At 33.6% G+C, this 12,685-nt stretch overlaps 1 protein-coding gene across 1 annotated transcript; it reads left to right on the top strand.

The window, feature by feature from the left end:
- The first annotated feature begins 2,264 nt into the window (after positions 1–2,264).
- Positions 2,265–3,739, top strand: LOC132310058 (uncharacterized). Its single transcript, XM_059808298.1, has 3 exons — positions 2,265–2,868; positions 3,085–3,646; positions 3,736–3,739. Exons 1-3 carry the CDS (start codon positions 2,265–2,267, stop codon positions 3,737–3,739), a joined length of 1,170 nt encoding a protein of 389 aa, XP_059664281.1.
- The last annotated feature ends 8,946 nt before the right edge of the window (positions 3,740–12,685 follow it).

The following is a 12,685-nucleotide window of genomic DNA, read 5'->3' as shown; positions in this document are numbered from 1 at the left end:
CTTAGGTTTCTCGAATTGTATAGCCTTCGCCACAAATTTTTGAGTTTAATTTCACTTTAAACCAAAAAAAAAAAAAAAATTTAATTACCAAAATCTATTTTTTTTCTATTCTGTTTTTAAAAATTATTCACTTCCATAAAATGGTACTTCTTTGTACCTTCCCAAACTGTTACTAAATTTTGATTTTTTGAAGGATTATTGACGTAAGCAGAAGCGATAAATGTTCACGAGAAACGGGAATTACCTTGAATCCACTTTTTCCCTTGAATCCATAAGGAAAAGTGAATTCGCAGAGGAATCTGATAATATATTGATATTTGAATTAAATATTTCTGTAATCGTAGTACATGTTCTTATAATAAATAAAATCCTAAAACTGTAAAAAAAATAATAATAATAAATAAAATAAAATAAAAATAAAAATAAAAAAATAGCTGTAATGATTCTAATTTTTTCCTATTTTTCAATTTCTGAGATTTTTCTGATTTTTCAAGGTTGTTTAAGTATTGTCTCGTTTTATGTGTCAGCCACCGTGGGATGTGCCGAATGGTTCCTGAGCATAGTTGTTAAAGGCGCGCGCCTAAGGCGCCTTGAAAGGCTTAGGGCGAGGGCCTTGTACTAGGCGCGCGCTTTTGGGGCTTAGGCGCAGAGCTACAGGCGCTCCTGTTTGAAAAATTTTTTTTTTTTTGATTTTTTGATTTATTATTATTTTGGTTGTGACTTGTGTGAGACAGTGAGTCTGTGATATCGGATATTCAGATTATGTTAAAGACTTAAAGCTTTTATAACTTGCAAGTTACAAAGCAAAAAAAAAAAAAAAGCAAAAAGCAAAAAGCAAAAGGAAAGAAGAGACGGAGAAGAGAGAGAGAAGTACGAAGACGGAACTGGAAGGGAAGCTCGGATCTACCGTCTGCGAAGCCCGGATCTGCGAAGCGCCGGTAAGTTATCCACTTCTCCTTGCTTCTTCTTTTTTCCTTCTTGCTTCTTCTTCTCTTCTCATTTTTTTTTTCTTCAATTCTCTTCTCTCGGCTCTCCTCGACTCTAGTCTCTTGAGTCTTGCTTTTATTTTTTATTTTTTATTTTTTATTTTTTTCTTTGAGCCGAGTCTCGGCTCTTCTTTATTTTATTTTATTTTATTTTTTCCCCTCTATTCTTCTTCTTTCGGCTCTCAGCCTCTAGTCTGATCTTATTTTATTTTATTTTTTTCCTCTATTCTTCTTCTCTCGGCTCTCAGCCTCTCTATGATATTTTTTTCTTATTTTTTTTATTATTATTATTTTTTTTTTCTATTCTTCTTCTTCTCAGCTCTCTCTGACCTTATTTTTTTTTTTAATTTTTTTTTTCTATTCTTCTTCTCGGCTCTCTCTGCTTCTGCTCTTCAGCCTTTTCTTTTATTTTATTTTTTATTTTTTTATAATCTGTGCTGCTGGAATAAATTGTAGTATACATATTAGTTGGTATATGCCTATATGGTATCATGCAGTCCATATATGCATATATATTACATCTCATATAGTAGATAAACCTCATATAGTATATGCAAGTAATAAGTGTGTATATAAATGTATCAACATGTTATATTGTTATAAATCTCCTGCCAGCAGCCCGTATCCATCTTTATCTTGATATGTGACTGTGAGTATATAGAGTCTATAAACCATAGAGTACACTATCGTTGTCACTTTTCTGGTCTGTGCAAATACAAAACCAGAGGAAAAACAGAGTTACAATTTACAAACTTACAAGAATATATATGGACAGGGGCAATGAAATTAACTAATATATATACATATTATTTTAATATTGGTTCGTAGACTTACATTTAGCAAACATGGATATCAAGGTGTTTGTGACAATGTGACTTGTGAGCAGTCCATGAAATGTTAATATTGCTTTGAGCCTTTCATTCATTGAAGCTCTGTAATTTTTTTTTTTTGTCAGAATTGTTGTAGACACTGATTATATGATGCTAATCATGTTATTATTTTGTTATCTTGAATTTGATTGTAGTTTGTACTTTAAAAGATGCCTAGTGATGGTTCAAGAAAGGATCCGGCATGGAATTACTCACATTTGGAGAATCCGAAAGATACAAATGCTGTCACTTGTAACTTTTGTGCAAAAGTTACAAAAGAAGGTATTTATCGGGTTAAGCAACACTTAGCTGGAGGGTATAGAAATGTGAGTGCATGCACAAGATACCCATCTAGTGTTAGAGAAGAAATCAAAGAGTACATGAGTAAGAAAAAGGAAGAAAAAAGCAAATGAATTTGTTACCTAGTGATGAAATTAATTTCATTAATGGAGAGAATGAGGATGACGCTATGGAAGTTAACAATCGGGGAAAAAGGGTAGCTAGTGCAGGTAATGGCAGTGTTAGTGTCAATTCCTCAAAGATGCAAAAGCAAAAGGGACTGATTGATTTATATTTCACTCCCAGACCAGAAATTGTGGTACAAAAAAGAAAGGAGGGGGGAAAACAGACAACCATTAATGATGCATGCAAGAAAAAGTTGAGAGGAAGAGCGTGTGCTACTTTTGCAAGGTGGATGTATGATGCAGGAATTGCATTCAATACTATTAAGTATGATAGCTTTGCCGAGGTTATTGAAGCAATTGGACATTATGGTCCTGGCATGAAACCACCTAGTTATCATGAGGTGAGAGTTCCTTTGCTTAGGAAGGAATTGGATAATACCAATGCTTTGATGAATGACCATAGAGAGGAGTGGTCAAAATTTGGATGCTCATTAATGGCAGATGGGTGGACAGACAAGAGAGGGAGAACATTGCTTAATTTCCTAGTAAATAGTCCAAAAGGAACCATGTTTATTGAATCGATAGATACTTCTTCTTTTTTAAAGGATGGTAAAGATGTTTGACTTACTTAATAAATTTGTGAACCGCATTGGAGTAGCAAATGTCGTCACAGATAGTGAATCAAGCAATAAGTATGCCGATAAGAATATTTAATGGTTATAACTTTTAGAGTTTACATTTTTTACAAATATATAATTAAAATCTTTTTTGATTTACTCATTTTCTTTATATCATTTTTTCTTTTTTCCGTTTGGTTTCAAATAGGGAAGATGTTAGAGAAAGAACACTCACATTTGTATTGGACACCATGTGCTACTTATTGCTTAGACTTAATGTTGGAAGACATTGGGAAAATACTGTCCATCTCTAGAACAATGCAGAGGGCAATGGAGTTGAATAGTTATATTTATATGCGTCCAAAGTTGTTGAACATTATGAGGAACTTTACTTATAAAAAAGAATTGTTTAGGCCCGCTAAGACTCGATTTGCTACATGTTTCATCACATTATCAAGTATTCACAAGCAAAAGAATAACTTGAGAAAGATGTTTACTTCAGAAGAATGGAATCGTAGTAAATGGGCGAAAGAGGAAGCTGGTAAAAGAGTTGCTTCTTATGTTTTGATGCCTTCCTTTTGGAATAACATTGTCTTTAGCCTTAAGGTTTCCGGTCCTCTTATTTCGGTTTTGAGATTAGTTGATGGCGAGAAAAAGCCTCCCATGGGATACATTTATGCGGCTAAGGATAGGGCTAAAGAAGCCATTGCAAAATCATTTGGGGAAGTAGAAGACAAATATAAGGATATTTTTGAAATAATTGATAAGAGGTGGAATGTTCAACTTCATCGCCCTTTGGATGTAGAAGGTTATTATTTGAACCCAGAATACTTTTATTCAAATTCGAAAATTGAAAAAGATGAAGAGATTGCAAAAGTTTTGTATGCATGCATTACAAAGTTAGTCCCGGATGTCAAAGACCAAGACAAAATTACTGAGGAGCTGTCCTTATATTCTAAAGCTGAGGGCCTCTTTAGTAATCCCTTTGCTATTAGACAGAGAAGTACACGAGGACCAGGTAAAGTGGTAAAGTATATTAAGTTAGTATAGCTAAGTGTTAAAATTATTTTGACAATAGAGTCGATAGAAAGATGAAGCTAAAGTTGCTAAACATCATTATTAATTTTTTTTAATAGCTAATTGGTGGGAAGCTTATGGCAAGTCAACAAAACTTCTCCAAAAGTTTGCTATAAAGGTTTTAAGCCTTACTTGCAGTTCTTCTGGTTGTGAACGAAATTAGAGCGTGTTTGAGCATGTAAGTATATACTAACTACTAACTAGGTTTGTAATTTAATTGTTGAAAATTAAATTTTTAATTTTTTATACTTACTAGTTAAAGTTGAATTTATTGCAGCTTCATAACAAAAAAAGAAATAGGCTCACTCAAACAACTTTGAATGATTTAGTGTTCATCAAATATAATAGAGCATTGAGGCGTCGATATAATATGTGTGACACTCTTGATCCCATTTTACTCGATGACATTGATGAGAGCAATAAGTGGTTGACGGGGATGATGGATGATTCTGATGCAGAACATGATCTAGTCTATGAAGATGATTCCTTGACATGGGGTGATGTTGCTAATTTTGCTGGTATTGGAGAGGCTAGCAGGCCGCAATGGTCTACTAGATCAAAATTTAGTTCTAGTTCACGGTTACCAACAAAGGGAGCAGGAAGTTCTTTAGTTCGACTTGTGGATGAGGATGAGGATGAGGATGATTCAGATGAGATAGCAGAGGATCCTGAGAATTATGAATCATTTAGTGACGATTAAAATGATGTTATGCTTATTGATGACAAGGATGATATTTAGATTCATTGGTGTTGTCTTCTTAGGAAGAAATGATGTTTATGTTTGTTTTAGTTTTATATTATACTTCTCCTTAGTTGAGTTTTGCATCTTTATGTTAATATGTTTGATTATTCACTGTTTTGAACTCAAGTACTTGATTTACTTAGTTTTGGCATCTTTATGTTGAATATTTAACTTAAGTAATTCATTTAGTTGACTTTTACATCTTTATATATACTATTGCATCTTTAATACTTTATTGGGTGGGTTTTGTTTTGTTTTGTTTTTTGTTTTTTGTTTTTTTTTTTCCAACGTGCACCTTGCTTCAGTCGGGTGCGCGCCTCGCCTTGTGCCTTACGCCTCAGGCTCCAGGAGGCATTTGCGCTTTTGTATTAACTAATTAATGCATTTTTATGTGGTTACATGTTTAATTTAGTGGTTGTATTATGTGAGTTTACATATAAAGGTGTAAAAGACATATTTGTTTATTGTGTGGACCCCACTTGGCACTAAATTTGATTTATATAATCATATACATTACTTTTAGCCCATTCTTCCTTTACAGAATCGCACCCTCTTTCTCCTTCTAAAAATTTCATTTTCTCTCACTAGATCTTCTTAATTTAACTGTTGATTGCATCAACTTTCACTTGGATTTCAACTTAGCCATAGAAGGCAAAGTGGACTAGCTCGTCATGGGCTTCATTTTAATCGGAGCTGATCTTCAATTGGGCACCCTTTGGAGTTTGAAATTTTAGGTTGAAATTGGAGTTTTATTCCTTTTTTGAGGTAGGGGTATTTTAATCCACATCTTCTTTAGTTTTAGTAAATTTTCCCTTTTAATGTGATTATAAACATGCTTAATATTTTGTCTATGTCTTTAAGGGTTTTATGTTTAATTGGGCTCTATGTGATTATGTGGCTAAAAAAATATGTTTATTGGGATGATGTGATGAAACATGCTAAACTGAAAATTGTTGTTGCATTGTATGTGTATAAATTGCTGAAATTTAATTTTTTTTAGAAATGAAATATGTCTACTATGTTGGATGTGTTGAATTTGTTATATGAGAGTATGATGTGATTTATTTCTTGAAATTCTATAAAGGCATATTATATTGTTGTGATTGATTACAAATTATAAAAAATGTATAATGTCATGATTGTATATGGTATGAGGCATTTATGCATTTCATTGGGAAGGAAAAAGGGGAAAAGTTGTTTTTAAAAGCCATGAAAATTATTTTGAAAAAATGTTTTGAAAAGTGGTTTGCGAAAATCTGGGCGCCTAGGAGCTGCCTAGTGGTCCGTAACGTTAATGTGATCTAGAGGGAATTAGGGAAAGACTCTAGCGTTGTTGAGCTACCTAGACCCGAAACGACTCATTGGAGATGCCATGTGGTCGGGGATAGCTAGTCAATCCTTCTCTCGTGGCGCCATAGAGCTGTTGTGGGTCGGGTTGCATTAACAGTTTGGAACGGTGAAAGGGTAATGTTTCGAAAATGGAGAGTGAAATTGGCATGCATTGTATTCATATGGTTGGATGAACTGCATTATTGTTGTCATTGTTGTGGTTATCGTGTTTTCTTTATGGCATGATCCCGTATATCTTTATTCTATACTTTGTGTGGATTCACGGGGTCATTAAGAGATGTGTCTTAGACACCTCCTACTGAGCGGTTGTGATCACCTAATTATATTATTATATTTTTCAGGTCTTGGAAAGGAAGTGACGGATGATATTCCAACACAGGCTTAGACAGATTTTAGATGATCATCTTGTTACCTTTTTGTACCTAAGTCTCATCCTTGTATAACCTTAGTAGAGCATGTACAACTTTGTATATTTTGTGGCCTGTAATTGTAATTATGAACCTTGGTAATACTTGATGTAATTTCAAATATTCTGTTAATGACCAATGATGTATGTAATGACAATGTTGATACCTTTGGATTGGATAGGATAATGATGGATTATCTTAAGGAGTTTATTGATGATGTTGATTATGAAAAGTTGTATGTTATTTGCCGTGAATTCGGGACAGGTAATACATTGACATAGAAAATGACGGTAATGCTTTCGGATGATCTTGGGTTCGGGTAAGGACCCTGTTAACTATTCAGACACTCGAATTCGGGTCATTACAAAAACTAAACTAAACTAAAATATAAGAAAATTACCAAAAACTAAAATCTCTCTAAAAAATTATAAAATAAAAATAAATAAGAAAAGTAAATAATAAAAATAAATAAGAAACCTAAATAATAAAAATAACTAAATATTAATAAAGGAAAATGATTCTTGTACCGAATAGTTGCAGTGAATTGCTAGACTTACTCTTTTAATTGGTCAATTATGCAACAAATAAAGAAGTGGAGTCCTCCACTTAGTTGTATTTGGTAAAAATAACAAATTAAAAATTATTCGGTTTGACAATTCACTACAAGTGTTCGGTGTGAATATTACTACTCGTGAATAAATTGTCCTAAATCAGTCGCCTATATTCATTGGGTTTCACTTTAATTCATCATATATGAATACGAACAAAATTTTGTAGAGAATTTAACATTAATCTATCATAAAATTGCTCCAATTTTTTCAGTAATCGTCTAAGAGTGCAGAGCAAAATCCGGTGAATGACATATTCAAAATAGTAAAGGTCTGCTTGGTTTGTAACTTCTTTTTTTTTCCTAGTTGGGACTCACACACACTGCCTCCACTGAGGTTCGAACCCCTGACCTCCCTTTGAGAAGTAAAAGCCTTTGTAACTCTTAAAACAATTCTCAATAACTCAGAAAATAAAAAAAATTTCTCAGAGAACAATATTTTATACTTATCTGAAAACAAGTATTTTTATAATTGAGTTTTTAGAAAATAGTTTTCAGAAAACTGAACAAAATAAAGTTTTTTTGTACAGTTTTCTGTTTTCACTTCTATGAGAACAAAAAATGTTTATAGAGTTACAAACCAAGCAGACCCTAAGATTTTCTTGCTTCACAATACTCTTCGATATAGGAGCCCATTTTAGAACTAGTCTGCAATACGATCCACACAAACAAGCACCTTATTCGTCCTCTTCATTTTTTCGATTTTAGTCCCTACTTTGAACTCACCTTCATCCTTTCCAACTCCACTGCACTCGTCGGCAGTGTCTCTAGCCAGTACTTCGACATCTTTTCCAACGCCATCATCCCCTGCGTCACCTCACTCCTTGCGTCGAATTTGACAATAGTCAGAACCCAAAATTGAAAGATCTAGAGGACAATCGCATTAGAATTAACTTGAACAACATCAAATTGGAGGTTACAATAGAACCGTTATTGGCTCGAAAAAGGATTCGAGCCATGATATTGACAGTGGAGAAAGCGAGAAGCCGAAGAAGATACAATCACAGAATCGTCGTTCGTTGGCATGGGAAGAGGATTCGAGTGTGTCACTGGCGGGGTGTGTTTGGGTTATTTTTTTTTTTTAATTGATCAGAAAAATAGCAGATTCAATCCTAACCAGCTATGCTTCAAATCAAATCCGTGTAAATGGAAATTAAGAGATGAAAAGAACATTTGGACTCATTGGAGTGCTATAAAAGAATCTGGCACCAACAAGGTGCGGCCAAGACAGTCGCTGGGTTCTTATCACCACTGTCTTCCGTTGTGAATAGGGATGGCAACGGGGGCGGGTTTGGGCGGGTGTACCCTTCCCCGCCGCCGTCCCCGCCCAAAACAGTAAAAAGGGGAAATTTTTTTACCCTATTCCCGTAACTGTTTAACATTTTTACCCCCGCGGATACTCCCCGCCCCGTTTAAGACCATAATTTATTTATTGTTAAAATAGATTTGCTTTTTTTTTTTCCCCTCATCTTCAATTCTTCACCACTGTAACTTTCTTTTTAATCAAATTCATTTGTTACTTTAATATTGTTATATAGGGTGCTTAATATATAGTGATAAATATATATACTATTGAAATAAGGGTACTTAAGTAATTTGTATATCTAAACGGGGCGGGGCGGGGTGACCTCCCCCTGCCCCCGCACCACACCCGCGCGGGTTTTTATTACATGAAACCATCCCCGCCCATATAAGCAAAACAGTCCCCAAAAACTGCTAAAAACGGGGTGGGGCAGGTAACCGCAGGGACGGGTCAAATTGTCATCCCTAGTTGTGAGGTCAAGGAGGCGTCGTCCCCGCCGTTGTTATATATGTAGCAGCGAGCTTCGTTGAATTGAACTAAATTTCACCATACTTGGGGATCATCGCACTTCTGGGTTTGCCAAGTTGTGAAGTCGCTGCTACTCTGGGCTTATTCCGTTTGTTGCTGCCTCGTCGCCACAACACCACCATCACTTCTACGAATTTGGCGCTCTCTGACCTTATTGCTTTGACCAATAACTATGTGTGTGTGTATGTGTGTGTGCTCTCTGTCTAACACGATCGACGTGTTATCAATGGCTTAGTTAGCGGCTAGTGTTGGTTTGTTGAAAACAGTGCATGATATCTAATTTACTTACTTTTACAAATTGGGATTCATTCTTCCATCAAGGTTGAGACTTATATCATATACGGGATGTTACTCCATAAGCTGAATGCTTTTTCAGTATGTCCCTCTGTAGCTTTGTTGCCCACTTCAACTTCCTGACCCTTCTCCATTAACGTTCGTTTTGTGTATAACAAGCAGCGAAGAAGATGAACAGTGTTTTAACACACATTCTCTTATATATGTGTGTGTACGTGTGTGTGAGAGTATGATAAGGGTGTGTTTGGGGTAATAATAAGTTAAAGAGGTGTTTGAGTGTTGTGGTCACAGTAAGGGGCGATATAGTCTTTTCAAACTTATAAGGGAATTATAGTCATTAAAAATTATATTGTGTGTCATGTGTGGGTCACATTATCATTTTACGGTGAGATTCAGCCGGCTCATGGCCGAATGGAGTAATCTGCAATAGAAATTATAATTCAGGAGTGTTTTATATAACTTTTGTAGTTGAGGGAGTTTTTTGCATTTTACCCTAATTAGTATTGGTCAACTTAAATAATGAATAGTTATTTGTCAAAGATGAACTTTTTGTTATATATATATATATATATATCTATGTTTGTGTGGGATCTACAATGGTTTAAGTCATCCAAGATGACATCCTTGGCTTGAAGAGGAAGATGACAACTAAGGCTTACAATGAAAGCTTCATATTAAGGCTTACAGTGGAAGCTTCGTAAGGCTTACCATAGAAACTTCATTTTGAATATTACAGAGAAAGCCTCGTTCTGAGCCTATAAATAGGCATATATGTATTGATTTGAAAAACTATTACAGAAAGCATATAAATGAATTCCTCTTGATTTCCTTCATCTTGTTTTCTTTATCTCTCTTAATCCTCCTATATATATATATATATATATATACACACATATATTTATTATACTTTTATTTTTTACCGTTGTCAAAGAGGAACCTATTATGATATTGTTTTTAGGCAAAAGAAAATCCTCTGGATTGGCCAGATACAAATGGGGAACACATGGAATTTCTGAAATGATCATTGCTATTGTGTGAAATACATAAAGTTGTACAAATGAAAAATGCCACAAAACTTTTGATAAATATCCATAATAGACTATACAATTTTGAAGAACAACTAACACCAGTTTTATTATCATGCTACCAAATGAAGAATATCTATTCTTTTCTTCTCAAACAAAAAGTCTTCCTCCTCCTCTCCTATTAAACAATTGGGCCAATAAGGCGAACGCCAACTTTAAAAAGAGGTACCATGTGGTCCATGTCCAACCTTGAAGATGACCATTGCCTTCGTGCTTTATTGTCCAAAACCAGCTATACTTGCTGACATTCATTCAGCTATCTTTCGATTTTACCCTTTTTGCCCCTTTCTTCATTTCGCAATATTTTTTAAGGATATGGATAGATGAACAAAGCGAGATTACTAATTACACGTATAGTTGCAAAGTGCGTATTTAAATCAATTTTACTTCTAATAATAAATGAATTCTAGTTATACTATCAAGGTCTATCCTCCTTTACAAAAATAAAACATTTATTATTTTTTAAATATAGTATAATTTTAGTATTATTTGTTTTCTTTACTTTTCAGCGGAGAGATTAATATGTTATTTTTTCTTCTTTTCATAATTAATTAATGTTATCTCCTTTCTCTTTCATTTCAAATATGGATTTGGATTCTCTAAGTTAAATATATTTTCTAAGTCACCTAAGTTAAATTCGCTACGGATTGACACGTGACAGAAATTTTGAAAACTGCACCGTTTTAAATTAAGAAAAATTCACCACACACGTTTTTAAGGTCGTTATCTCTCCCTCATGTTTTCCACAAAAAGATCTTCTCTCTCCTCTTTATTCTTATCATTAGCTTTCTTATAATTATTTTTGGAAATTTACTTAATTTTTTTATTACATTCGATACTGTTAAAATGAAATTACAAAATTAGACATTTAACAAAAATTTAACAATATACCTTTTTTTTTTTTTTTTTTTTACAATATACTTTCCTAAAACTAAAAATTAACAATTTCGTTACTCCCCAATAGGCTATTGATTCCTGGTAGTTCATGATTGTTGCGAAGATGAGATGGAGAGATGGACAATTAGATGAAGCTAAGACCTGCAATTGGAAGATGCAATAGGCTATTGATTGTTGAAACTACAATAAAAAAGCTACACTTTCAAACCAATTAATTTGCTTGGAGTTTTACCAGTAACAAAATTGGTTTAGAGTATACTGATTTTTAAATAATACTTTACTAAACTAATTTGGTTAAAGTATAAAGGATTTGGTTTATTTAGATGTTATGCTTAAGATTAAAAATCACTTTGATTATATTTGCAATGAAGCTTCTCTCTCACTTTTAATTTTGCCAAGTAGACTTTTTTTTAATAAAATTATTAATAACAATCCAAATTGATGCAATTGAACACTACTGTTAATATATGAGAATTAAGAAACATTCTAGTTTTTTATGAAAAAAATTTATTTTCTTCTCACTGGATAATATGAAATAACACACTATTAAATTTATAGTTTTACTTATTGAAATAAGAAACCTGTAATTTTTTATTTGCTTCGAAGAAAATCTCTAGTCTTACTTTGTGAGAAGAAGAGGAAATATTTTTTTTTTGCTTCCCTAATTCTAATTCAATCAATGAAAAGAGTAACACAATTGTTAAATTTTTGTTAAATGTCCAATTTTGTCATTTGCATTTTAATTGTATTGAATTTTAATAGGAAACCTAAGTTTCTTTCCAAAAATAATTATAAGAAAGTTAATTAAATAATGTCCATTGAATTATGTTCTATCATTAGGATTAATAGTGAGTATACTACTTCCCGCTTATCAGGGAGCAATTGAACATTACTGATATATAATTTAGTATTATGTTTGGTTGATTAATGAAGGAAAAGAAAGGGAAGGACAATAATCACGTTTGGGAAAAGAAGGGGAAAGAAAAGAAAGGGAATTATTTTAATAAATTGACCATTATACCCTTTTATATATATATATATATTTAGTGTCTCTAGGCCCACAAGAAAAGAAAAAAAAAAAATTCAGCCTTTACAAATCAATTCAGCCTCCGCTTCCATCTATAAATCTCGTTCTCAACTCTTCACTTGCCCTTTCTCTCTCTCTGTGCAACTGGAAACTACAAAATCTACAAAATCAAAACCCATATCAGCATATCATTTCAGATTGTTCAAAAAATCAAAACCTATATCTTTTGGTTTCCATCGCCCACTGTTCCAATTCGGGTTTGCCATTCGCCGTTCGTAAGCTTCAGCTGCTGTCTCTCAACTCTCCAAGCTTGCCCCCCTCTCTCGCTGCAACTTCTAACTTGTATATATGTATGTGTTTTGTTTTAATTTTGTTTCTAAATCAACTAATCAAGGTCTGTAATTCTTGTTTTGCAAACTAAATCCTAATTTTGTGTAAGGGTAACTTTGGCATCAGAGCAAATACATCAAGCCTAGCCTTCCTTTCCTTCCA

This window comes from Cornus florida, unplaced genomic scaffold (genome assembly GCF_030987335.1).
Source record: "Cornus florida cultivar Cherokee Brave unplaced genomic scaffold, ASM3098733v1 CherokeeBrave_3.0.0_Hap2_Chr05, whole genome shotgun sequence".
In the NCBI taxonomy this organism is placed as follows: domain Eukaryota; kingdom Viridiplantae; phylum Streptophyta; class Magnoliopsida; order Cornales; family Cornaceae; genus Cornus; species Cornus florida.
Note: the sequence above shows the minus strand (reverse complement) of the source record. Positions and strands in the feature narration are given on the sequence as shown.

Excerpts from the sequence above, each read along its gene's own strand:
- LOC132310058 (XM_059808298.1), top strand. The coding sequence starts at position 2,265 with ATGAATTTGTTACCTAGTGATGAAATTAATTTCATTAATGGAGAGAAT. Across the intron at positions 2,869-3,084 it reads TTCTTCTTTTTTAAAGGATG|GGAAGATGTTAGAGAAAGAA; the intron begins GTAAAGATGTTT and ends GGTTTCAAATAG.